The sequence below is a fragment of the Doryrhamphus excisus genome, chromosome 7 (genome assembly GCF_030265055.1).
Source record: "Doryrhamphus excisus isolate RoL2022-K1 chromosome 7, RoL_Dexc_1.0, whole genome shotgun sequence".
Taxonomy (NCBI): Eukaryota; Metazoa; Chordata; class Actinopteri; order Syngnathiformes; family Syngnathidae; genus Doryrhamphus; species Doryrhamphus excisus.
The window spans coordinates 20,685,535-20,713,187 of record NC_080472.1 but is presented as its reverse complement, the minus strand read 5'-3'; the positions used below and the strand labels follow the sequence as shown (position 1 = coordinate 20,713,187).

Here is a 27,653-nt window from a genome sequence, read left to right as displayed (position 1 = left end):
AATGGAGCCGTCGTGGTTCTCTTCTTTCTTCACACCAGGGAACGGTCTGGGTATCCGAGTAGTCGGCGGCAAAGATGTGCCCGGCAGCAACGGAGACATCGGCGCCTACGTCGCCAAAGTTCTACCAGGCGGAGCCGCCGAACAAACGGGGAAAATTCTTGAAGGTGAGTCAGCAATTTTTTATTGAGTTATTTGGTTTTTCATTGTTTTATAACCGGGCTGCACGGTGGACGAGTGGTTAGCGCGCAGACGTCACAGCTAGGAGACGCGAGTTCATTCCCACCGTCTGTACTGCACTCCGGTTTCCTCCCACATTCCAAAAACATGCTAGGTTAATTAGCGACTCCAAATTGTCCATAGGTATGAATGTGAGTGTGAATGGTTGTTTGTCTATATGTGCTCTGTGATTGGCTGGCCCCGCCTCTCGCCCCAAGACAGCTGGGATAGGCTCCAGCACCCCCCGCGACCCTCGTGAGGAAAAGTTGTAGAAAATGAATGAATGTTTTATAACCGGGCTGCACGGCGGTCGAGTGGTTAGCGCGCAGACGTCACAGCTAGGAGACCCGAGTTCAATCCCACCCTCGGCCATCTTTATGTGGAGTTTGCATGTTCTCCCCGTGCATGCGTGGGTTTTCTCCGGGTACTCCGGTTTCCTCCCACATTCCAAAAACATGCTAGGTTAATTAGCCACTCCAAATTGTCCATAGGTATGAATGTGAGTGTGAATGGTTGTTTGTCTATATGTGCCCTGTGATTGGCTGGCTGGCCACCAGTCCAGGGTGTACCCCGCCTCTCGTCCGAAGACAGCTGGGATAGGCTCCAGCACACCCCCTCGTGAGGATAAGCGGTAGAAAATGAATGAATGGATGTTTTATAACCAGGCTGCACGGCGGTCTAGTGGTTAGCGCACAGACCCCACAGCTAGGAGACGAGGGTTCAATTCCACCCTCGGCCATCTCTGTGTGGAGTTTGCATGTTCTCCCCGTGCATGCGTGGGTTTTCTCCGGGTACTCCGGTTTCCTCCCACATTCCAAAAACATGCTAGGTTAATTAGCCACTCCAAATTGTCCATAGGTATGAATGTGAGTGTGAATGGTTGTTGTGCTCTGTCAGAGATTTGACAGAAACAAGCTGGTCCGTGGCCTCAAAAAGGTTGGGAGGGGGGCCCACTGACCTAAAAGATAAACGACCTTTCTTGCAGCCCCGCACGCTGCCGCCAGAATGAAGTGTGGCGCGCTACAACATTAACAGCAGCACATTGCAGGAGGCGTTATTGATTCCAACACAGCGGAGACGGGGCGTGCGGAGTCATCCGTCTGCCCGGCGATTCGGCCTTTTATTGTCAGCGTGGCGTCACATTGAACATGTCAGGACTTTATGGGCCAGGCGAGACCTCGGCCTTTCTTATGCTGCCATGTGTGATGTGATGTATGGATGCTGAAATGGGGCTAGAATGACACCGGACCATTGGCGCCTTAGACCATCTGTCTGGGGGGGGGCGTGGGAGTGTGTGTGTGGGCAAGGAATAGTCTTTGCGCTTCCTGTTTTTCCACCTCTTATGTCATTTCCATCCCATTTTCAGCCCATTTTTGCTGAAACATTGATATATATTGCACGAGTGCTGCCATAACCGGGGAACTGTGGTTAAATTAATGGAGAAATTACTGCGCAGCTTTGATCGTACATTATATTATATTAAGACGTGTCCATGGGCAAGCAAATAGTCTTTGCACTTCCTGTTTTTCCACCTCTTATGTCATTTTCATTCTTCACTTTTCAGCCCATTTTTGCTGAAACATTGATATATATTGCACGAGTGCTGCCATAACCGGGGAGCTGTGGTTCAATTAATGGAGAAATGACTGTACAGCTTTGATCGTACATTATATTATATTGATAAGACGTGTGCGTGGGCAAGCAATAGTCTTTGCACTTCCTGTTTTTCCACCTCTTATGTCATTTTCATCCTTCGCGTTTCAGCTTATCTTCTGAAACATTAATATATTGCACGAGTGCTGCCAGAACCGGGGAGCTGTGGTTCAATTAATGGAGAAATGACTGTACAGCTTTGATCGTACATTTTATTATATTGATAAGACGTGTGCGTGGGCAAGCAATAGTCTTTGCACTTCCTGTTTTTCCACCTCTTATGTCATTTTCATCCTTCGCGTTTCAGCTTATCTTCTGAAACATTAATATATTGCACGAGTGCTGCCAGAACCGGGGAGCTGTGGTTCAATTAATGGAGAAATGACTGTACAGCTTTGATCGTACATTTTATTATATTGATAAGACGTGTCCGTGGGCAAAGAATAGTCTTTGCGCTTCCTGTTTTTCCACCTCTTATGTCATTTTCATTCTTCACTTTTCATCCCATTTTTGCTGAAACATTGATATATATTGCACGAGTGCTGCCATAACCGGGGAGCTGTGGTTCAATTAATGGAGAAATGACTGCACAGCTTTGATCGTACATTATATTATATTGATAAGACGTGTGCGTGGGCAAGCAAATAGTCTTTGCACTTCCTGTTTTTCCACCTTTTATGTCATTTTCATCCTTCGCGTTTCAGCCTATTTTTGCTGAAACATTGATATATATTGCATGAGTGCTGCCATAACCGGGGAGCTGTGGTTCAATTAATGGAGAAATGACTGTACAGCTTTGATCGTACATTTTATTATATTGACAAGACGTGTGCGTGGGCAAGCAAATAGTCTTTGCACTTCCTGTTTTTCCACCTTTTATGTCATTTTCATCCTTCACTTTTCAGCCCATTTTTGCTGAAACATTGATATATATTGCATGAGTGCTGCCATAACCGGGGAGCTGTGGTTCAATTAATGGAGAAATGACTGCACAGCTTTGATCGTACATGATCGTACGCAAGCAATAGTCTTTGCGCTTCCTGTTTTTCCACCTCTTATGTCATTTTCATCCTTCGCGTTTCAGCTTATCTTCTGAAACATTAATATATTGCACGAGTGCTGCCAGAACCGGGGAGCTGTGGTTCAATTAATGGAGAAATTACTGTACAGCTTTGATCGTACATTTTATTATATTGATAAGACGTGTGCGTGGGCAAGCAATAGTCTTTGCACTTCCTGTTTTTCCACCTCTTATGTCATTTTCATCCCATTTTCAGCCTATTTTCTGAAACATTGATATATATTGCACGAGTGCTGCCATAACCAGGGAGCTGTGGTTCAATTAATGGAGAAATGACTGTACAGCTTTAATCGTACATTTTATTATATTGATAAGACGTGTGCGTGGGCAAGCAATAGTCTTTGCACTTCCTGTTTTTCCACCTCTTATGTCATTTTCATCCCATTTTCAGCCTATCTTCTGAAACATTAATATATTGCACAAGTGCTACCAGAACCAGGGAGCTATGGTTCAATTAATGGAGAAATGACTGTACAGCTTTGATCGTACATTTTATTATATTGATAAGACGTGTGCGTGGGCAAGCAATAGTCTTTGCACTTCCTGTTTTTCCACCTCTTATGTCATTTTCATTCTTCGCGTTTCAGCCTATTTTCTGAAACATTGATATATATTGCATGAGTGCTGCCAGAACCGGGGAGCTGTGGTTCAATTTAGGGAGAAATGACTGCACAGCTTTGATCGTACATTATATTATATTGATAAGACGTGTCCGTGGGCAAGCAATAGTCTTTGCACTTCCTGTTTTTCCACCTCTTATGTCATTTTCATCCTTGGCATTTCAGACTATCTTCTGAAACATTGATATATTGCATGAGTGCTGCCATAACCAGGGAGCTATGGTTCAATTAATGGAGAAATGACTGTACAGCTTTAATCGTACATTTTATTATATTAAGACGTGTGCGTGGGCAAGCAAATAGTCTTTGCACTTCCTGTTTTTCCACCTTTTATGTCATTTTCATCCTTCACTTTTCAGCCCATTTTTGCTGAAACATTGATATATATTGCATGAGTGCTGCCATAACCGGGGAGCTGTGGTTCAATTAATGGAGAAATGACTGCACAGCTTTGATCGTACATTATATTATATTGATAAGACGTGTGCGTGGGCAAGCAATAGTCTTTGCACTTCCTGTTTTTCCACCTCTTATGTCATCCTTCGCGTTTCAGCCTATTTTCTGAAACATTGATATATATTGCACGAGTGCTGCTAGAACCGGGGAGCTGTGGTTCAATTTAGAGAGAAATGACTGTACAGCTTTGATCGTACATTTTATTATATTGATAAGATGTGTGCGTGGGCAAGCAAATAGTCTTTGCACTTCCTGTTTTTCCACCTTTTATGTCATTTTCATCCTTCGTGTTTCAGCCTATCAGGCTAACTTTGACTTGAGTTCGTTATAAAATTTAATTTTTGATGTTATAAGACGATTTAAAAAAAAAATACATTAATGTAAGCAATGCTGATTCAAAATTTAAAGCACAAAATAACAATGATCATTTGTGACCAGTGCTATTTTTAGAAGATGCCTCGCGGGCGCCCTTAAGTGGTCCGCATGGGCGCATGGGCGCCCGCGGGCACAGCGTTGGTGACCCCTGGTATATAATAAGCATACTTTTTCTATGTACTTACTGTAAATATGATGGAGGATATTTGAGTTTTTCCTGCTTGGAATGTCTTCCTATCTACTTCCTGTCTACGGCAGCCCCATTTAGAATAATAATCTGTGGAATGATGGTTCCAATCCCTCCTAAATTACACAAGTGCAAAGCATTTTATCCTTGTTATTGCAAGCCGCTTCCCACTTCCACTTGGAGGACATCTCGAACGCCTGCGGGTGTGAAGACGGGCGCCATCGTGTACTTTTGCTAACTTGTGTGTGCCATGCGTGCAGCGCGACGCAAGCAGAGGACGCTGCTGATGAGCTGCTTCAGGCCGTGTAAGTCTGGACTTGGATTGGCTTTGCTGTGCTGTGTGACCCACTAGGACCTAGAAGGACTACTCGGTGTGGAGTGGGACTTTTATACGGGTTTAATTCTTTTTTTTTTTTTTTTTTTTGCCGCCACCAAGATTGCATTGCTGTGGATTTGTTTGTTATTGTTTGTTATTTTCATAATAATAACATGTATCTGTTCCTTTAAAATCGTGATCCATAAGTCTGGTGTGAACTTCCTTCAACAGGAATGCAAGTCCTAGAGTGGAACGGCATCCCTCTGACGGGGAAAACCTACGAAGAGGTGCAGGTGCTGGTGGGCCACGCGTGTAGCGACGCGGACGTGTGCGTCAGGCTGTGAGTACAAGTTTGATTTCCTGTGTTGTTTGTCTATATGTGCCCTGTGATTGGCTGGCTGGCCACCAGTCCAGGGTGTACCCCGCCTCTCGCCCGAAGACAGCTGGGATAGGCTCCAGCACCCCCCTCAACCCTCGTGAGGACAAGCGGTAGAAAATGAATGAATGATTAATAATAATAATGGGCTGCACGGTGGTTGAGTGGTTAGCGCGTAAACCTCACAGCTAGGAGATCCGAGTTCAATCCCACCCTCGACCATCTCTGTTTGCATGTTCTCCCCGTGCATGCGTGGGTTTTCTCCAGGTACTCCGGTTTCCGCCCACATTCCAAAAACATGCTAGGTTAATTAGCGACTCCAAATTGTCCATAGGTATGAATGTGAGTGTGAATGGTTGTTTGTCTATATGTGCCCTGTGATTGGCTGGCTGGCCACCAGTCCAGGGTGTACCCCGCCTCTCGCCTGAAGACAGCTGGGATAGGCTCCAGCACCCCCGCGACCCTCGTGAGGACAAGCGGTAGAAAATGAATGAATGTATGAGTTCTCCTCCTATTTTGTGTGGAAGTGGTAACTTTTTGGCTTCTTACTTTGTCTTTCCCCACCCTCGGCCATCTCTGTGTGGAGTTTGCATGTTCTCCCCGTGCATGCGTGGGTTTTCTCCGGGTACTCCGGTTTCCTCCCACATTCCAAAAACATGCTAGCTTAATTAGCGACTCCAAATTGTCCATAGGTATGAATGTGAGTGTGAATGGTTGTTTGTCTATATGTGCCCTGTGATTGGCTGGCCACCAGTCCAGGGTGTACCCCCCCTCTGCGTCAGGCTGTGAGTACAAGTTTGATTTCCTGTGTTAATGGTGGAGGATCTTCTGAGCTTTGGTCCTGTCTAACCTCACAGAGATCTCAACATGCTGGCAGAGTCTGAAGGAGCCGAGCGCCTGGACTTCCAGGAGCAGAGCAAAAGTGAGCGGTCGCATGGTCGGAGTGTAGAAGCGGAGATGACTCGTTTTTGTGTGTCGGTTTTTGTGCAGCCGAGAGACCGCCCAGATCTCCAGGTGTGGACCCCAAGCAGCTGGCGGCGGAGCTGCAGAAGGTGTCCCAACAGCAGGCTCCGTCCACCGCCACTGCCGCCTCTACCGCTTCGGCCACATCCAGCCCCGCCCAGCCGGGGTCGCCGTCAGTCGGCAAGAAACGCCACAGCAGCAAGGCGAGACACTCGTAAAACTGCCGCCATTTTTGCTCTGCTCAACAAGCGTCCTGAGTAAAATTTCTTTTTTGGGGTTCATCCCAGGCTTCAGATGGAAGCAAGACCCCCTCGCACCCCGTCACGGGCGACATCCAGGTCAGTGATGATCCCGCCTTTTACCGTCACAACACGACAAAACTGAAATATCTTCTCCCCGCAGCTTCAAATCCACTACGACAAGCAGCTGGGCAACCTGATCGTCCATGTCCTGCAAGCGCGAAACCTCGCCCCGCGTGACAACAACGGCTACTCGGACCCCTTTGTCAAGGTCTACCTCCTTCCGGGACGAGGGTACGTGCAAACATATTTCATACCAATTCAAGGAAAAGCACATTTTGGGGGAATTTTGCCCGTTATTCACAATCTTTATAGGAGACTTTCTCTTTTCTGGGGGTTCTAAAGATATAAAAACAGCTAAAAAAAGATGAAGCTAATTCAAGAACGTAATGCAACACATGGTTGGTTATTTTAAGCACTAGTCTGATATGCACTATGCTAGTATTTCTTTGGTGTAACAATTTTAATAATAATAAGAATAATAACAATTCCGGTGGTTAGCGCGCAGACCTAGGGTTCAATTCCACCCTCGGCCATCTCCCTGTGCATGCATTGGTTTTCTCCGGGTACTCCAGTTTCCTCCCACATTCCAAAAACATGGTTAATTAGCGACTCCAAATTAGCATTAGGTATGAATGTGAGTGTGAATGGTTGTTTGTCTATATGTGCCCTGTGATTGGCTGGCCACCAGTCCAGGGTGTACCCCGCCTCTTGCCTGAAGACAGCTGGGATAGGCTCCAGCACCCCCCGCGACCCTTGTGAGGAAAAGCGGTAGAAAATGAATGAATGATTAATAACAATAATGGGCTGCACGGTGGTTGAGTGGTTAGCGCGTAAACCTCACAGCTAGGAGATCCGAGTTCAATCCCACCCTCGACCATCTCTGTTTGCATGTTCTCCCCGTGCATGCGTGGGTTTTCTCCGGGTACTCCGGTTTCCTCCCACATTCCAAAAAAACATGCTAGGTTAATTAGCGACTCCAAATTGTCCATAGGTATGAATGTGAGTGTGAATGGTTGTTTGTCTATATGTGCCCTGTGATTGGCTGGCCACCAGTCCAGGGTGTACCCCGCCTCTTGCCTGAAGACAGCTGGGATAGGCTCCAGCATCCCTGCGACCCTTGTGAGGATAAGTGGTAGAAAACGAATGAATGAATGAATGCTAGTCAGGGCTGCATGGCGGACGAGACCAGGGTTCAATTCCACCCTCGGCCATCTCTGTGTGGAGTTTGCATGTTCTCCCCGTGCATGCGTGGGTTTTCTCCGGGTACTCCGGTTTCCTCCCACATTCCAAAAACATGCTAGGTTAATTAGCCACTCCAAATTGTCCATAGGTATGAATGTGAGTGTGAATGGTTGTTTGTCTATATGTGCCCTCTATATGATTGGCTGGCCGCCTCTCGCCCGAATAGGTGCATCCCGTTAAGTGCTTTCCGTTTTTATGTATTGGGAACATCGAGAACGTATACGGACGTATGCTAATGTATCACATAAGGATTATGGGTAATGGGCAAACCATAAACAAAGCGGCCTTGAAGTCCCATTCACATTCCGTTCCTAGATTCATTATTTTTTGGCTTCATATCAATATGCGGATAATGCCTATGCTTTGCTGTCGCCCCCCCACCCCCACTTCTGTGGGGTGTTAAAATCTTTAGCTGCAATATGACACCAATACGCCCGGCCCAGTCATCTGCTGGTGCAAGGAGGAACATGGAGGAAAACATTGGATGAAATCCTGGAGGAGGGATAATACCCTCTACTTTTTTTTTGGTAGTGGGTCAGCGCCCAAAATCTTCCACCAGTAATTAGACGGGAGAGGCAACAACGTTTTCTATACTATTGCAGAAAGTTCCAAAATGGCGTACTAAAGAATATTCTTAATAGTGAAGCATCATTTGGGTTGAATTTTGCTTTCCAGCCCCCCCCCCCCCCCCCTCCCCGTTACACACTGAAGTCAGACCCCCCCACCCACTCCCTTTTGGCACACTCACTCCCTCTGACTATTGTTTTTGTTTTGTATGTTGTTCTCTATATTTAATGCATGCTGGACCCCCCCCTCAGTCAGGTCATGGTTGTCCAGAACGCCAGGTATGTGATGGATTTTGACACTCTTTGGTTTTGGTGTTTTTGCTTTGTCAGTTTGGTGACGGTCTCTACATCCAGTCCCCAGTCTCTACATCCAGTCCCCAGTCTCTACATCCAGTCCCCACTAACCTCAGTCGATGACCAGCCTCTGCATTGCTTTCTATTTACCAGGAATAGGAGTGACTCCATTTTGTGCTGGTTGATCCCCTGCTAGGGGTGCACGATAGTCATCCATATCCATATCATGGAATTATGGCCATAAATCTGTTAATAGTAGCTCTGGCAACCCAGCAATTAAACACAGCCTCCACTGAGTCATGATTACTCTGTATAGGTGAGCGAATCAAGCGCTCCTTTTTTCTCCTGCCTGGCGTAACTTCACCTGAGCTTGTGTGCTAATTGTACCAAATGCTATATAATTCTGCAGTATAATATAATATACTTATGTGTACTACCGTATATGATAGGAATATAATATACTGTATGTGTACTACAGTATATGATAGGAACATAATATAATATACTGTATGTGTACTACAGTATATGATAGGAATATACTGTATGTATCTACTACAGTGTATGATAGGAATATAATATACTGTGTATGTGTACTACAGTATATGATAGGAATATAACACAATATACTGTATGTTTGTATACTACCGTATATGATAGGAATATATTATAGTAAACTGTATGTATGTATACTACAGTATATGATAGGAATATAATATACTGTATGTGTACTACAGTATATGAATAGGAATATAATACAATATACTGTATGTATGTGTACTACAGTATATGATAGGAATATAATATACTGTGTATGTGTACTACAGTATATGACAGGAATATAATATAATATACTGTGTATGTGTACTACCATATATAATAGAAATATAATATACTGTACTGTGTACTACCGTATATAATATGGATACACTATACTGTGTGCTGTGTAGGAATATAATATAATATACTGTACTGTGTACTACAGTATATGATAGGAATATAATATACTGTATGTGTACTATAGTATATGATAGGAATATAGTATAATATACTGTATGTATGTGTACTACAGTATATGATAGGAATATAATATAATATACCGTGTATGTGTACTACTGTGTAGGATAGTAGATGAGATAAATATAATGTACTGTGTCCTGCTGCTCGGTGCACGTATCCGAGTATAGTGCACCTTGCTGGGCCACGGCAAGTGGCTCCCTCCCCTCTCTACTGCGGTTCTCCCTTAAATAGTGATGCGGTAATCGGAATGTCATCATACTAATTAGGAGTACTGCTTACCTCCACATATACACAAACGACACTTAAAACAATGTTTAAAAAAAAATCATAAAGTTATCGGTTTGAAAAAAAACAAAACAAAAAGATATCGTGCATCTCTACCCCCAACCATTGCTAGCTCAGGAATGTCCCCCATCCTGGAATCCTCTGACCCATTGAAGTGAACACTTGTTCCATGGTTGTTCCCTGCAGTGCTCATGATGATGAAATATAGGTCACCCTTGTCTTAACCCAACTAACCCTGCACACTGCTAACGATGCTAACGATGCTAACCAGTTAACTGGACTCCTTCTGGGCTTATGGTCCAAGAAAACTACTTCTTAAAGACACAGCACGCCCTTACTTCGGACCCCGCCATTGTTTCTTAACAATGTGCATCCCATTCATTCTCACCCCCCCAAGTGACACCCCCCCCCTTCCAGTACACTAAGAACCCTGTGCTGCTTTTTATATGTAAGTAATGTATCTAAGTCAAATGTCTCCCCTGGTCCCAAAACCCCCCGTCCCTCCTTGCTCCCACCAGTGCTGAGAACAAGAGGAGGTCCAAACTTGCGGGCAAGAGCCTGAACCCCGAGTGGAACCAGACGGTCATCTACAAGAACATCCACCTGGAGCAGGTAGCGTTTCCTGAGTTTGCCCCCCCCCCACCCCACCCTAACCCCCCCACAAGTGGCTGCTGCAATGTTGCCATTACGAGTGTCTCGGCGTTAACAGGAAGCCCATTTAGGCAGCAAAGGGGGGGTTGGGTCTGAGTTCATTGTGGTCTCTGTTAGTTCCGTCCCGTTGGTTCGATATCCTCGGGCCAGAGTGTGGTGCCCCCCCTGCTGGTTGAACATGTGACTGTGTGTGTTCAGTTGAGGAAGAAGACCCTGGAAGTCAGCGTGTGGGACTACGACAAGTGTTCCTCCAATGACTTCCTGGGGGAGGTAAGTGGCGGTTTTCATCGGGTGGTCCCTCATCCGGGTGACTAAAAATGTCCGTGTCCGTCTCCAGGTCCTTATCGACCTGTCCAACACGGCCCAGCTGGACAACGTCCCCCGCTGGCTCCCCCTCAAGCCGCAAACGGAGGGGGACCACCACCGGCGCTCCCACCAGGGCCGACACGGCGCCTCCAAGTCCTCCTCGCATTCGTCCCCGAAGACCGCGGGCTCCGCCCACGACCAGGACTCCCCGAAGTCGTCGGTGATCAAGAGCCGAAGCCACGGCATCTTTCCGGATCCGGCAAAGGGTAGGACACCGCACGTCTTGACTCTTCCCCCGTCCCGCTGCTCCATGTTTGCACACCCCCCACCGACCCGCCCGCCCACACATTGCTTTGCCGTGGTCTGCCATCTTGGTTGCCATGGTAACCCAGCTCTGCCAGAGGGCAGCGTGGCCACGGAAGGCTTTGGATCAAATCAAAGTCCTGTAGAAGTCCCCCCCCCCACCCCGCCCCCGACTAAACCACCTAACTTACTCGCTTTATTTTGGTAATTTGCTCAATCTGATTGTTTTAGACACGCAGGTGCCCCCCCTCGAGAAATCTTGCAGTAGCCCCGGCACATCCAAGCCTTCCCAGTCCGAAGGCCAGAGCCAAAGCCCCCGCCACGGACACGCGCAACACGCTCACTCGCGCCCCACCAAAAGCGCCGCATGGCAACGCCGTCAAGAGGGCGGCGCTGGGAGTGGCGGAGGCGTTGCCATAACAACAACAACAACAACTGCGGTTGATGGCCCTCAACAGCCGCCTCAACGCCTCCAACCAAGTAAACCAAGACGCAGATAAACCCCCCCAACCACCCACCCACCCTGACGCAGCATGGCCGCCATCTTTTTTTTTTTTTTTAATTCCCACTCACACTTCCTGTACTCAGTGTGCCCCCCCTCTCACCACTTCCACTCATTGCTTCTCTTCTGTACAAACAATGCCGAGGCTCGCCGCTAGAGGACGCCATTTTCCCCTTTAACTGACGCCGAGGAGGCTGACGTGCTCGCTTAAAACGACTAAATTGGCGCAGTGATGACAAGATCCTAAAAGAAACATAACTTGGAGAATTTAGCTGAACTTTTATTCAGAGTAGAAGCTTTTATTTTGAAAATACCAACAGAAGAAAGCTGCGTTCCTCCCCGATTCCCTTAACTTCCTCTGGTTTTCTTTTCTAACAAAAAACAGCACATTTGTGAGGCTCTTCCTGTGGGACGGCCGTGCATGCACCCCCCCCCCCCCCGACTAAACCCCGCCCCCCCCCCCCCCCCCCACAGGACCCGCAATGCACCTGTGCATCACCCCCATGTGGGAGGGGCTTGCATGCGATTGATTCTCAATCTCCATCTTGCTCCTCCTAACCCCCCCCTCGTCCTCGCCCTCCATCTTCAACTTTGACCCACAAACTTTGTCTCCCGGGTGCTGACCCCCCCCCCCCCCCCTTAAAAAAAAACAAACACGGCCAGGCCAGCGAGCCGGCCCCCAGAGGCACAGCGTTGCGGGCGTGCTCACCATTCAGAGAGCTCAGTCTGATTGGCTGCCCGCCCTCCCGTCGCTGGCGCCGGCCAATGGGAGCAGAGCAGACGGCCGACACCTGACCCTCAGGAAGGCCGTGTCGGAGGAGAGGCCGACCGTCGCCCGAGGTGAGCCCACCCCCAAAGTCCCGTGTCCCACCCCCCCCTCCCCGATGCTACTAACGCAGAGCAGCGAGCCGAGAAAAGAAGAAATATTAAGTTGAACTAACTCATCGTGGAATATGAATTCGCTGCTAACTCGTGTGACGTCACTTCCTGTCACCTTCACGTCCTGGCGTCGCCGCCGTTCTCCCTCTCTGTTGACGTCTTGTCCCCGCCCCTCCCCATGCAGCCCGGTCCAGCTACCGATCAGGAGACGCCCCCCTCACCGCCGCCTCCCTGGACAGCGGCCTGAGTGGCAGCGCCTACAGCCTGCTGGACGAGGACGGGGAGACCAACGAGGTGGATAGCGCCATCTTCCAGGTGCCGCGATTGTGAGTCCCATTCATTACAGTATTCCAAGTACTCCAAGTATTGGATACAAATACTCAATATTACGTATGAAATGAATATTCCCATATTCATTTGTTTCTTTGTCTTTAGTGGGAAGATTCCCAACGGCACGGACGGGATGAAATCATCTCTGGCTGGTTCAGATGGTAACACTTCTTTCATATTCACATATGCATACTATATTCATATTCACATATGCATACTATATTCATATTCATGTAGGCGTACTATATTCATATTCACATATGCATACTATATTCATATTCATGTAGGCGTACTATATTCATATTCACGTACGCATATAGTATTCATATTCACGTACGCTTATAGTATTCATATTCACATACACATACTATACTCATATTCACGTATACATATAGTATTCATATTCACATACGCATACTATATTCATATTCACATACACATACTATACTCATATTCACGTATACATATAGTATTCATATTCACATACGCATACTATATTCATATTCACATACGCATACTATATTCACATACACATACTATATTCATATTCACGTATACATATAGTATTCATATTCACATACGCATACTATATTCATATTCACATACACATACTATACTCATATTCACGTATACATATAGTATTCATATTCACATACGCATACTATATTCATATTCACGTATACATATAGTATCCATATTCACATACTATATTCATATTCATGTATGCATACCATATTCATATTCACATACGCATACTATATTCATATTCACGTATACATATAGTATGCATATTCACATACCATATTCATATTCACATATGCATACTATACTATATGCGTACGTGAATATGAATATTCATATTCACATACACATACTATATTCAGATTCACATAAATACATATAGTATCCATATTCACATACTATATTCATATTCATGTATGCATACCATATTCATATTCACATACGCATACTATATTCATATTCACGTATACATATAGTATGCATATTCACATACCATATTCATATTCACATATGCATACTATACTATATGCGTACGTGAATATGAATATTCATATTCACATACACATACTATATTCAGATTCACATAAATACATATAGTATTCATATTCACATATGCATACTTTATTCATATTCACATATACATATTCATTCACCCAAACGCATGATTTAACGTTATGACATACAGTACTGGTACTGTAATACTGCTAAATACATGGACTGAATAAGTCATTGTGATTCTTGAATATAATATAATATACTGTATGTATGTATACTACTGTATATAATATAATATACAGTGTATGTGTACTACCGTATGGGATAGGAGATGAGATGAATATAATGTACTGTGTATGTGTGTATACCTGTGTGTGTGTGTCCAGGTAAGTCCCAGGTGATGGGTGAGATCAAGATTGCCCTGAAGAAGGAGGTGAGGACGGAGGGAGACCACCTGGTCCTGGAGATCCTTCAGTGTCGTAACATCACCTACAAGTTCAAGACTGCAGACCACCTGCCTGGTATTTCAGACGTGCTCCTACTTACACATACTCTACATGTACTGTATACTATACATGTACAGTACATGTAGGACACTACTCTATTGTACTACACATGCTCACAGTTGGAATTATTTCATCATTCATTCATTTTCTACCGCTTATCCTCATGCTGGAGCCTATCCCAGCTGTCTACACCCTGGACTGGTGGCCAGCCAGCCAATCACAGGGCACATATAGACAAACAACCATTCACACTCACATTCATACCTATGGACAATTTGGAGTCGCTAATTAACCTAGCATGTTTTTGGACTTGTACCTGGAGGAAAGCAAGGAGGGCCGAGGGTGGAATTGAACCCGGGTCTCCTAGCTGTGAGGCCTGCGCACTAACCACGCATGCAGCCCTTCATCATTCTTCTACATTTTTTGTCTTCTTTGTGTTCTTCTGTTCTTCATCTTGGTCCTCTTGCTGTTTTTGTTCTTCATCCTCTTCTTCTTGTTCTCCTCCTTCTTGGTCTTCTTCCTTTTCTTCAGGTTGCTCTCGTTCATCTTGTTCTTCTTTTTCTTCTTCTTCTTTGTCAGATCTGTACGTGAAGCTCTACGTGGTCAACATCGCCACCCAGAAGAGGATCATCAAGAAGAAGACCAGGGTGTGTCGCCACGATCGCGAGCCATCCTTCAACGAGACCTTCCGCTTCTGCATGAACCCCGCCGGGCACTCCTTACAGGTGACGCCCCCTGCCCCTTACCCCGACGTTCAACAAGGTGGTCTTCTACTTTTTCTAACCTTCCTTTTTTTCCCTTGTAGCTCTTCCTGGTGTCCAACGGCGGCAAGTTCATGAAGAAGACGCTGATCGGCGAGGCGTACGTGTGGCTGGACAAGGTGGACCTTCGCAAGCGTGTGGTCAGCTGGCACAAGCTGCTGGCCAGCACCGCCCAGATTCACTCCTAGGGCCGCGCCGGGGCTTCCTGTATGGACGGACACGTTTAGTCAGTTGTGACAGGAAGCGGCGACGCGGGCGACGCGGGCGACGCGGGCGACGGGACGGCCCGATCGATCAAGCAGGTACAAGAACACACACGCTAAATACAGGGACACACACGCGCTCCTTCATCCCACACGTTTGCCAATGATTATTTATTTTTCTATTATGATATTATGATATCATCCCTTCTTCTGGTCACCATGTTTCACGCATACACACACACACACACACTACCTAGCATTCCACGCCGCGTGTTCACTTTAAACAGAGTTCTATGAGATGATTAGCATTATAATGAATTGGTCATTAGTATGTGTGTGTGTGTGTCAGTCTGGGTCACTGTGTACATAGAAAATCCTATTGTCCATTTATCATAGATCCATATAGTATAGATATAGAAAAGACTATCTTTATCACAGACAATCAGCTCTAGATGATTGTTTTTATTTCTCCGCAACAAAAGCTTTGGTTTTTTCAGCACTTTTTCCTCCTTGAATGTAAAATGTGGGATCCTTCGTCTCCCGGCGGTCCGATATTAGCCGGCAATATCGCGTGGAAAAGCGACGTCGGAATATTTCATGGTTTGTTCATGTTGTTTCTATGCAGTAAGCACCATATTCCCACCAGACTGGAACGTCACATGCGGACCCTTTTTATGCATTTTTCTTTTTTTTAATGTTTTTTTTTTTTATTGAATTAGGTATTATTTATTCCCAATGCGTGCGGGAGTGTTTACAGGTGGTAGTAGGCTTTTTTATACATCATGCTTTTATGTTAGGAAACTCAGTGAATTTTTTCCGTTTACAAGAAAAAAATATATATATATATTCCGATAAAAGCGCCTAGTCATTTCCCGGCCTCACTTTGAGCGACGACCAAAAAGACACACTGTTTGTCCCCATTGTGGTTTTCAAGTCAACGTGGGCGGGTTTTTTTTTTTTAACGACATGGTTTAAATCCCGCCACGCGTCGTCGCCTCACAAACACGCGCGTTTAACAACCCAGCCGTGTAAATACGTCACCTTTTTTTAAATAAAAAAAAAAAACAAACACCGTTTGTTTGCTAAGTAAGGAGCAACAGTTCCTTCTGTTTTCTGGCTGTAACGCGGCAAACTCACCACACGAGGGCAGTACACAGTCTTCAATGTGCTCACTCTGGATGTTGCATGTTTCGTTGGTGGCTCATAATATTTTTGTGTCCAGATTACTATTAGAGGAGAAAAAAAAAGAGAATGAAGTGTAGAGAAGGATCTAGAACAATTGGTTGGGGGGCGCGGGGGTATTTATTCATGATGATTATGATTATATGCTGACTGTACAAAGACGATGCTCTGCTCTGTCTGTTTTGTTTTCCACTTGTAAGTAAAGAGAACTCTACTGTCTATTGGTTTTGTGATTGTATACAGGAGGTATTGATACATTATGCAAATTGTGCTGTAAAAATGGCTGTTGCCCCCCCCCCATGTGGAAATATATTAAATATGAGTACAAACGAAGCACTGGTGGTGTTTTTTTTTTAAAGGGAAAGGCTTCAATATTGTATTGTTTTGGTGATAAGGGGACAGTGAACCGCTCTACACTGGATGGTTGCACTTCTACACCTCAACCAGCAGAGTGTGCTGTTTTACATTTACTATCATATTAGCGCTAGCTAGTCAGTGGTCAGCCACCAGAGGGTGCTGTTTTACATTTACCAGCATATTAGCGTTGTACGTTGTAATTATTGATAAAAGCAATGTATTATTATTATTAAAACAATGTGACAAAATGTTAACCGTAAAACATCTATGGACTGCTCACTTTTTTTTCATTCATTGTATTTTTTACAACTTTATTGCCATGATCAATCTTGAATGAAGTAATTAAATATGTTGATTAAATTTGATTGAAGTAATACTAATACTTTAGTCAAGAGAACATAGTGACAAAAAATAACCATAAAACATCTCAGGATGGCTAACGCTTGGCTCCATTTTATTTTTTGTAATTTTAATCAACTATATTGCCATTGTTAATGTATATTCAGTCAATCATTTTCTATACCGATTATTCTCTTGGAGGTTGCGGGCATGCTGGAGCCTATCCCAGCTGTCTCCGGGCGAGAGGCGGGGTACACCCTGGACCCCGCATGCAAACCACTCATCCACCGTGCGTCATTGTCAATTTGTATTAGTTGATTAAATATTAATATAAAAACATATGTAATATGATGTTGATGAAGAAAACATAGGGGCCAATAGATAATCATAAAACATCTATGGATGTCTCACTCCTCTTTGTAATTTCTTAAAAAGTTACCATTCAACATTTATTTACATCTCGGTTCCTGCCATTAGAGTTTTTGTGACTTTATCGGAATCATCATTATTGACTAAAATAATACACATTGACCATGGCAATAATGGGGATTAAACCAAAATAGATTGGTCAAGACAATATAGTTCCAAAAAGTAACCATTAGACATCCAAGAATGTGTCATTTTTTTATTTTCTCTTTTTTTTTTAGGTTTAATCAACTTTATTGCGATGGTCAATATGGATTTAATTATTTGGGGAATTATGCAAAACCTACCTTAAAAAATGTTGGTTATTGGTTCGCCAGTGGACTGTTGTACTTGTATACTTCGTCCAGCAGAGGGTGATGTTGTACACTGTACAGGCTGGTAACAATTGTCAAGATCCTTTTTGTCTTTAAGGTACAACTGCAAATAAAAAAAATTGTAAAAGATCATTTATATGTGGAAAAATCATTCAGGAAGTACAGCAGACATGTTGGTCAAGGATGAGGAAGTTTTGAAGCAAAGTTATTTCTGCTCCACAAGGTGACTAACCTTCTTCATCGAGAGTGAATTCATGTGTTCTGCAAACGTGGTCTCTGTGACGTCTTTCATATTCAAGTCAGGATCCTTCACGTCCAATCACCTCTGCCCCCCCCCCCCACCTCTGAGCCGGCTTGCTGTCATTGGACGCCTCCAGTGTCCCTCGGCCCGGCCCAGACTCTGTCCTCCTCCTGACAGAGTAGCTCGTCCTCATGGTAATGTGATCAGTCACTCTGTCCGCACACACACAAAGACACAAACATCATATCATATCAAACACACGAGCGCCGTCGCTTCCCTTCGCCCTCGTCAACCGGGCGCCATGATGACAACCCAACATCACAAGACGAGGACTTGGAAAAACACTTCCTAAAATTATGATGCCATTTTTTATCATTACAATGAAATCTGGATCAGAATTTAATTAAAAGTGTTTTTCTCTATTAGATTCTTTCATTCATTTTCTACCGCTTTTCCCCACGAGGAGCGCGGGGGGTGCTGGAGCCTATCCCAGCTGTCTTGGGGCGAGAGGCGGGGTACACCCTGGACTGGTGGCCAGCCAGCCAAACACAGGGCACATATAGACAAACAACCATTCACACTCACATTCATACCTATGGACAATTTGGAGTGGCTAATTAACCTAGCATGTTTTTGGAATGTGGGAGGAAACCGGAGTACCCGGAGAAATCCCACGCATGCACGGAGAGAACATGCAAACTCCACACAGAGATGGCCGAGGGTGGAATTGAACCCTCATATTAACTTATTTTTTTAATTGAGTTTGGTCTGTCATAAAAGACAATAACGTCCTTTATTATTTTTCTTTCCATCCACTATAAAACATTCTTATACTTTTTTTTTTTTTACTAATTAAACTCCGAATGAGACTTTAGTCCTGGTCTGTGCCCCAAGCAGGATCCCATCGACACCCAAAATGAAGCCCCGAACGCAGCATTTAAAAGCTGTAAAAAAAAAAAAATGCAACAATTGTGTTCTTCTTCAGCGTCAGCAACAACAACATCCGTGCGAGTCGGCGTGGAGACGGACGAGGCGTTGCTAAGCGACGGCAGCTGGGCAATTCCCCGGACAGGTGGGTGGGGTCGGGAGCTGGCGAGGCTGAGGCCGCACCTGCTGCACGCGCGCACACACACACACACAACACACATGCACGCACACGCATCAAATCATTGCAAATTCACTCAGAAAAACAATCTTATCTTTGACGGGTGCGCTCGCATCGACGTTTGGCGGATGCTCTTTCCCTCAGGCTGAAGCGAACCTTTGTGACTCAGCAGGCCTTTGACTCCCCTTTGTAGCAAGAAAACAAAAACAACAATAAAAGTAAAAAAAATCCCTCGTTTATCGCAGTTAATTGGTTACAAATCCAACTAAGTCAAATGAATTCCCGTGATATATACATAACTCAGTGCTACTACATGAAAATTGTTATTGTTTGAGCTTAAAGACATATTTACAAGTTTCTAATGATTCCAAAAATACAATAATCCCTCGTTTACCACGGTAAATCGGTTACCAATCTGACTGAGTCAAATTAATTCCCATGATATGTACATAAGTCAGTGCTAATACATGAAAATTGCTATTGTTTGAGCTTAAATACATATTTACAAGTTTCTAATGATTCCAAAAATACAATAATCCCTCGTTTACCACGGTAAATTGGTTACCAATCGGACTGAGTCAAATGAATCCTCGTGATATGTACATAAGTCAGTGCTAATACATGAAAATTTTTATTGTTTGAGCTTAAATACATATTTACAAGTTTCTAATGATTCCAAAAGTACAATCCCTCGTTTATCACGGTAAACCTGTTACCAATCCAACTGAGTCAAATTAATTTTGGTGATATAATGTATAAGTCAGTACCAATACATGAAATATTTTCACCGTTAGAGCATAAAATACATATTTGATTTTCTAAATACACTTTTAAACATTATCAGATCCCCGTAGTCTTGAAATAACACCCGGATAATCGCTGTTATTCTTTCTTGACGTCATATTGCCGAGGCAAGATGGCTGCCGCTAGCATAGCAAGCTAGCGCGCGAACTAGTTAGCTTCTTTGATTTACTTCTTGTAAATGTTTGTACTTCAAGCTAGCGCGCTAACTAGTTCGCTTATTTGATTTACTTGTAAATGTTTGTACGTCAAGCTAGCGAGCTAACTAGTTAGCGTCTTTAATTTACTTCTTGTAAATGTTTGTACTTCAAGCTAGCGCGCTAACTAGTTAGCGTCTTTGATTTACTTATTGTAGATGTTTGTACTTCAAGCTAGCGCGCTAACTACGTAGTTAGCTTCTTTGATTTACTTCTTGTAAATGTTTGTACTTCAAGCTAGCGCGCTAACTAGTTAGTTTATTTGATTTACTTCATACAAATGTTTGTACTTCAAACGCAGTGTGGAAGACGGAGAAAAAGAGACAATAACTTACCAGACAGGACGAGAGGAGAACCTTTTTTTCACTCGATTTCACCAGCTCAATAGTCTCCATGCAGAAAGGTAGAAATATAATGTAGCATTGCTGATGCCTAGTAACCACAGTACTAAATATAACTTGGCTTTCAATATTTTTGACTTTATGAATTTATGACATAATCAGCCACGAAATAATTAACAGTTATAAAATAATAATTCTTTGAAAAGCGGATATCTTGAGGGAGCGATATTCGATATAGCAGTGATTATTGACGTTCGAACCGGAAGTCGAAGTGAAGCCGTTTTGTCGCCCTCTGCCCTCTAGTGGACACTTTTAGTATAGGTGGCGCCATGCGTGATATGAAGTCGATATGGCGATCCAAGAAGCACTTATGAGAAGATGGAAGCGTTTGAAAAGAGCCCGTAGAGAACGAGCAGGGCAACATGTCCACATTTGGAGGCCGTGTGTGACACCGCCCCCCTTTCCCGGTCTTTTTATGACAGTGTAACCGAGCCGGTGGGAGTGGGAGTGGGGGCGGGCTGATGTGATTTGTGTGCAGCAGAAGGAGACGAAGAAGAAGCAGACGCAGGACGACGCCGTGGATTTGTGGATCTTTACTATTCTTTAGGATATTTCCCCCGTGGTTTTCATCTGTAGAAAGCGATGGATTACTGCGTGTGTGTACTTTTGCTACTCTCCAGCGTGTCCTGCGTGTCCACCGGACAGTTCCCCAACGCGCACATGTGAGTACTAAAGTATCCTCTCACAGTATTACTCGTAGTATTGCAGTTTTTTTGGAGTTGTCTTTTGTGATTGCCACTGGCAATCAAAAGTAGAAAAAACAAACAAACCTGGCAACACAACTTGTGAAAGCCGATATATTTGGGGGCTATTTTCTGCGGCGTGACACATGCATACCCACGGGGGGGCGGTGGTGGTGGGTGTGTGGGTGTCAAATGTGTCAAACTTTGTTCTTTTTTCACGATTTAACTCAACCCTATGCATGCTTGACGCTCTTCTCTCCACAATCATCACAATAACACAGCAGTTATGATTGCCATCATGTGTTTGTGTACTTCCTGTTTGGAAACCGCTAAATCCAAGATCCTCTATTAATGACAGACACCCTCTGCGGTTGTACTGAACAGCCGATATTTGACAGAAGCACGACTATGAACACACTGGTCAAAGATCCTCTACATATGTAGATCCTCTATTTGAGGAGGAGGAGCACTCTGCTGTTTTTAAGGACCTTCTGCAAAAAAATGCCAGTCAAAGATGACCTGTATGTTAAAACTGTTGTTTTTTTTAAAGGACCTACCAGAGAAAAAATGGAGTGCACTGCTGTTTTTAGGGACCTACTAAAATAGCTTATCGAGATCCTCTATATGAAAGGAGTGTTCTGCTGTTTTTTAGGACCAAGCTAGTCAAAAATTGTCTCTGTATGAGTGCTTTGCTGTTTTTTTATCACCTAATATAGCTTGTCAAAGATGGTCTATATGACAAATGTGCACTACTACTACTACTTTTGAAGGACAGAATACAAAAAATGCTGGTGATGGATCCTCTATTTGACAGGAGCACGTTGCTGTTTTCTTAGCACCTAGCTAGGAAAAAAATGTGTCTGTCACATGAGTGCGTTGCTGTTTTTTATCATCTAATATAGCTTGTAAAAAATGCTGGTGATAGATCCTCTATTAGACAGGAGCACGTTGCTGATTTTTAGGACCAAGCTAGTCAAAAATTGTCTCTGTCACATGAGTGCTTTGCTGTTTTTTATCACCTAATATAGCTTGTCAAAGATGGTCTATATGACAAATGTGCACTACTACTACTACTACTTTTGAAGGACAGAATACAAAAAATGCTGGTGATGGATCCTCTATTTGACAGGAGCACATTGCTGTTTTTTAGGACCTAGCTAGTAAAAAAATATCTCTGTCACATGAGTGCTTTGCTGTTTTTTATCATCTAATATAGCTTGTCAAAAATGCTTGTGATGGATCCTCTATTTGACAGGAGCACGCTGCTGTTTTTTAGGACCTCGCTAGTAAAAAAAAATGTCTCTGTCACATGAGTGCTTTGCTGTTTTTTATCACCTAATATAGCTTGTCAAAAATGCTGGTGATAGATCCTCTATTTGACAGGAGCACGCTGCTGTTTTTTAGGACCAAGCTAGTAAAAAATTATCTCTGTCACATGAGTGCTTTGCTGTTTTTTATCATCTAATATAGCTTGTCAAAAATGCTGGTGATAGATCCTCTATTTGACAGTAATATGTTGCTGTTTTTTAGGACCAAGCCAGTAAAAAATTGTCTCTGTTACATGAGTGCCTTGCTGTTTTTTATCACCTAATATAGCTTGTCAAAAATGCTGGTGATAGATCCTCTATTTGACAGGAGCACGTTGCTGATTTTTAGGACCAAGCTAGTAAAAAATGGTCTCTGTCACATGAGTGCTTTGCTGTTTTTTTATCACCTAATATAGCTTGTCAAAAATGCTGGTGATAGATCCTCTATTTGACAGTAGCACGTTGCTGTTTTTTAGGACCAAGCTAGTAAAAATTACTTGTAAAAATTACCTCTGTTGCTGTTTTTTATCACCTAATATAGCTTGTCAAAAATGCTGGTGATAGATCCTCTATTTGACAGTAGCACGTTGCTGTTTTTTAAGACCAAGCTAGTAAATATTGTCTCTGTCACATGAGTGCTTTGCTGTTTTTTATCATCTAATATAGCTTGTCAAAAATGCTGGTGATAGATCCTCTATTTGACAGTAGCACGTTGCTGTTTTTTAAGACCAAGCTAGTAAATATTGTCTCTGTCACATGAGTGCTTTGCTGTTTTTTATCACCTAATATAGCTTGTCAAAAATGCTGGTGATAGATCCTCTATTTGACAGTAGCACGTTGCTGTTTTTTAGGACTAAGCTAGTAAAAAATTACTTGTAAAAATTACCTCTGTTGCTGTTTTTTATCACCTAATATAGCTTGTGAAAAATGCTGGTGATGGATCCTCTATTTGACAGGAGCACGCTGCTGTTTTTTAGGACCTCGCTAGTAAAAAAATGTCTCTGTCACATGAGTGCTTTGCTGTTTTTTATCATCTAATATAGCTTGTCAAAAATGCTGGTGATAGATCCTCTATTTGACAGGAGCACGCTGCTGTTTTTTTTTTGGAGCCTAGCTAGTCAAGATTGGCTGGCGACCAGTCCAGGGTGTACCCCGCCTCTCGCCTGGAGACAGCTGGGATAGGCTCCAGCATACCCCCGCAAAGTGAGCATAGAAAATGAATGGACTAGTCAAAGATGGTCTACATCACAGGAGTGCTCTGCTGTTTTTAAGGATTGACTCCGCTAGTAAAGGTCCCGTATATGACAGGAGAGTTTAGCTATTTTTTTCAGTACCTGACAGGTCAAAGGTCATCTACAGTACAAAGATATTTCTGTAGAGAGATGGTTCATACATATATCTGTTGTGCTCAAAGATTGTGAATATCATCTGGAGGTTCTCGATGATCGTCAAGGGGCGTGGTGGCGTCCTCGGTGATGGCGGTGGGGGTGCGGGGAGCCATGATGGCACTCTGCCTAATGCTCCTCAGTGCGGTGATGTCAGACTTGCAGATATTTCATGGTCGCTAAGTGGATTGATCCGTGGCTCAAAGGCAGGCGGGCGGGCTGGTGTGGTGGGCTGATCCCCCCCCCCACCCCCCACTAAGTCACTATTTTATATACTTTTGGATTTGGTTTTGCCTATTTGTAACCAATTTAGTGAGATACATCGTGGTCGTCTACACCCGTGCACCCTTCATGTCATGTCTGCCGACGTCTCCATCTTGCATCTAAGCATCATCCTGTGTTTAGAACTTATAGATAAGCGTTCTATGTTGTTTATTCTATAGTTATGATATTACGCTTTTCATACATTTGATATTCTGTCCATTTCTATCGCTGTTTTTTTTTTTTTTTTTTTTAAAGGCTAAGTCGATTTCATGCTCAGCCAAAGAGCCACGCCGCTCTGCTCGCTGTCTTGTCTCGGCCAATCTTCTCCGCCGTGGTAATGTGAGGAGGCACTTTATGTGAACACAACAACATTGGGACCAGGGGGAGGAGGAGGAGGAGGAGGGGGCGGGGCTCTCGAAACACGGCGACAGGAAGTGAACAGAAGAGCGCGTGTCATCAGTGCGACTAAAACACAGCAATGTTAACAAGGACGCTAAAACTCGTGGATGGGAAGGTTAGCAACGTTAAGTTTAGTTTAATTTTTTTTTTTTTTTACACTTTCATGACAAATAACAGCGCAAAATCGTACAAACTTTAAAAAAAAAAAATTGAAGTAGTAAAATGAATTCCAAGGTTAAAAAAAAAGGTAAATAATGGTGTCCATGCTTGTTATGTAAAAGTCTACAGATGTGCTTCCTGCGCTGCAGCTGTGAGCGGAGTGCCCACGTTGCCGTGGTAACAACCCAGTGGAAAGTTTCCTGGGAATTTTCCATGTGGCTGCGAGGTACTGCCATGAGAACCGTTTTGTTTTTTTGAGGACTTTTTATTTTTTTTTATTTTCAGTGAAGTGTACACATAATCTGTAAAAGTGCTGAAGCGGCCATGAAGTGCTGAAATATCATAGGAAAATGGCCCAGGTGTGTTGCTGAGCAAAGTGGGCCCTCGACAGCCAGTGATGGCTTTGTGGAGACCCCCCCACCCCGCATAATGGAATGGTCGTGCCGAGACTGGAATTGTTTAATAGAGGCTTTTTGGAGCCATTGGGGAACATTGCTGCCATAGCGTTTACCTTAATTGGACATTTTCTCCAAAGAGGGTCTGGATTGGCTGTAATCTGTCTATTTATACACACTGGATACACTAGTGTGTGTGTGTGTGTTTTTTTTGGGAAGAGAGCGGCTAAGTGGATGGATGCGTAGCGACGTTGGCGGCTCTGTGCGGAGGTGACAGGGCGCTCATCCCCGTGGTATCGTCTCTGGAGCGCAGTAGGAAGTGACAGTGAGCAGAGTGAAAGATGGATGCACGGGAAGGGAAGGGAGGGGGTGGCAAACCACATCAGGACGAGCTAAGGAAGAGTTTTTGGGTGCTCTCGGGGTCGGATGTATTGGGGGGCCTTTGGAAGGTCCTATCAAATAGAATGATTGAAAATAATGCAAAATCTGATAACAAGAAATAACTGATTATTATATTATTAGCATACATACAGAATTATGGTAAATAGCCACAACATTGCATGACTGCTAATGCTACAATATCGATATTATAATATCTCTGATGGTACAGTATCGATATTGTAAAGTACTGTGATATTGCTAATTGGACATTGTCAATATAACAATATTTCTAATGATAAATATCTATATTTTCAAATTGCGATATCGCTAATGGTACAATATCGATAATGTGAAGTACTGTGATATCGCTAATTGGACAATGTCAATATAACAATATTTCTCGTGATTAATATCAATATGTTCAAATTGTGATATCGCTAATGGTACAGTATCGATATTGTGAGGTACTGTGATATCGCTAATTGGACATTGTCAATATAACAATATTTCTAATGATAAATATCAATATGTTCAAATTGCGATATCGCTAATGGTACAATATCGATAATGTGAAGTACTGTGATATCGCTAATTGGACAATGTCAATATAACAATATTTCTAGTGATTGATATCAATATGTTCAAATTGCGATATCGCTAATGGTACAATATCGATAATGTGAAGTAGTGTGATATCGCTAATTGGACAATGTCAATATAACAATATTTCTCATGATAAATATCTATATTTTCAAATTGCGATATCGCTAATGGTACAATATCGATAATGTGAAGTACTGCGATATCACTAATTGGACAATGTCAATATAACAATATTTCTCATGATAAATATCAATATGTTCAAATTGTGATATCGCTAATGGTACAGTATCGATATTGTGAGGTACTGTGATATCGCTAATTGGACATTGTCAATATAACAATATTTCTAGTGATTGATGTCAATATGTTCAAATTGCGATATCGCTAATGGTACAATATCGATAATGTGAAGTACTGTGATATCGCTAATTGGACAATGTCAATATAACAATATTTCTAGTGATTGATATCAATATGTTCAAATTGTGATATCGCTAATGGTACAGTATCGATATTGTGAGGTACTGTGATATCGCTAATTGGACATTGTCAATATAACAATATTTCTAGTGATTGATATCAATATGTTCAAATTGCGATATCGCTAATGGTACAATATCGATAATGTGAAGTATTGTGATATCGCTAATTGGACAATGTCAATATAACAATATTTCTCATGATAAATATCAATATGTTCAAATTGTGATATCGCTAATGGTACAATATCGATAATGTGAAGTACTGTGATATCGCTAATTGGACAATGTCAATATAACAATATTTCTAGTGATTGATATCATATGTTCAAATTGCGATATCGCTAATGGTACAATATCGCTAATGTGAAGTACTGTGATATCGCTAATTGGACATTGTCAATATAACAATATTTCTAGTGATTGATATCAATATGTTCAAATTCCGATATCGCTAATGGTACAATATCGATAATGTGAAGTACTGTGATATCGCTAATTGGACATTGTCAATATAACAATATTTCTAGTGATTGATATCAATATGTTCAAATTGCGATATCGCTAATGGTACAATATCAATAATGTGAAGTACTGTGATATCGCTAATTGGACAATGTCAATATAACAATATTTTTAATGATAAATATCAATATGTTCAAATTGCGATATCGCGAATGGTATAATATCGATATTGTGATATCTCTAATGGTCAATGTTGTGATTTCTCGAATGGTACTACCATGTCAATATTGTGGGGTATCATGGTATCAGTAATAGTACAATATGGATATTGTGATATCTCTAATGGTACAATTTCGATATTTG

At 43.0% G+C, this 27,653-nt stretch overlaps 2 protein-coding genes and 1 long non-coding RNA gene across 8 annotated transcripts in view; 2 read left to right on the top strand and 1 right to left on the bottom strand.

Moving 5' to 3' along the window:
- pcloa (piccolo presynaptic cytomatrix protein a) overlaps positions 1 to 16,993 on the top strand; it is a 44,217-nt gene extending 27,224 nt beyond the window's left edge. For 2 of the 5 annotated variants that reach the window (XM_058078661.1, XM_058078662.1), the window contains 16 exons: positions 39 to 164; positions 5,136 to 5,244; positions 6,138 to 6,202; positions 6,271 to 6,446; positions 6,531 to 6,581; positions 6,646 to 6,776; positions 8,606 to 8,632; positions 10,468 to 10,561; positions 10,799 to 10,870; positions 10,938 to 11,172; positions 12,375 to 12,551; positions 12,775 to 12,916; positions 13,026 to 13,081; positions 14,324 to 14,458; positions 15,023 to 15,168; positions 15,249 to 16,993. In XM_058078661.1, coding sequence (XP_057934644.1) covers positions 39 to 164; positions 5,136 to 5,244; positions 6,138 to 6,202; positions 6,271 to 6,446; positions 6,531 to 6,581; positions 6,646 to 6,776; positions 8,606 to 8,632; positions 10,468 to 10,561; positions 10,799 to 10,870; positions 10,938 to 11,172; positions 12,375 to 12,551; positions 12,775 to 12,916; positions 13,026 to 13,081; positions 14,324 to 14,458; positions 15,023 to 15,168; positions 15,249 to 15,392 — 1,886 coding nt within the window. In that variant the 3' untranslated portion in view covers positions 15,393 to 16,993. Of the gene's footprint in view, positions 1 to 38; positions 165 to 5,135; positions 5,245 to 6,137; positions 6,203 to 6,270; positions 6,447 to 6,530; positions 6,582 to 6,645; positions 6,777 to 8,605; positions 8,633 to 10,467; positions 10,562 to 10,798; positions 10,871 to 10,937; positions 11,173 to 12,374; positions 12,552 to 12,774; positions 12,917 to 13,025; positions 13,082 to 14,323; positions 14,459 to 15,022; positions 15,169 to 15,248 lie in introns of those variants that run through there. The other 3 variants (XR_009130419.1, XR_009130418.1, XM_058078663.1) reach the window with 2 other exon arrangements.
- On the bottom strand, positions 13,434 to 21,229 carry LOC131132752 (uncharacterized). Its single transcript, XR_009130420.1, has 5 exons — positions 20,705 to 21,229; positions 18,258 to 19,556; positions 17,999 to 18,128; positions 16,545 to 16,633; positions 13,434 to 15,409 (listed from the first exon to the last, which is right to left on the bottom strand). It is a non-coding gene; the product is annotated as an uncharacterized LOC131132752 (long non-coding RNA).
- Positions 20,288 to 27,653, top strand: part of LOC131132751 (voltage-dependent calcium channel subunit alpha-2/delta-1-like) — a 71,881-nt gene continuing 64,515 nt past the window's right edge. For both annotated transcript variants that reach the window (XM_058078664.1, XM_058078666.1), the window contains exon 1: positions 20,288 to 21,432. In XM_058078664.1, coding sequence (XP_057934647.1) covers positions 21,353 to 21,432 — 80 coding nt within the window. In that variant the 5' untranslated portion in view covers positions 20,288 to 21,352. The remainder of the gene's footprint in view (positions 21,433 to 27,653) is intronic.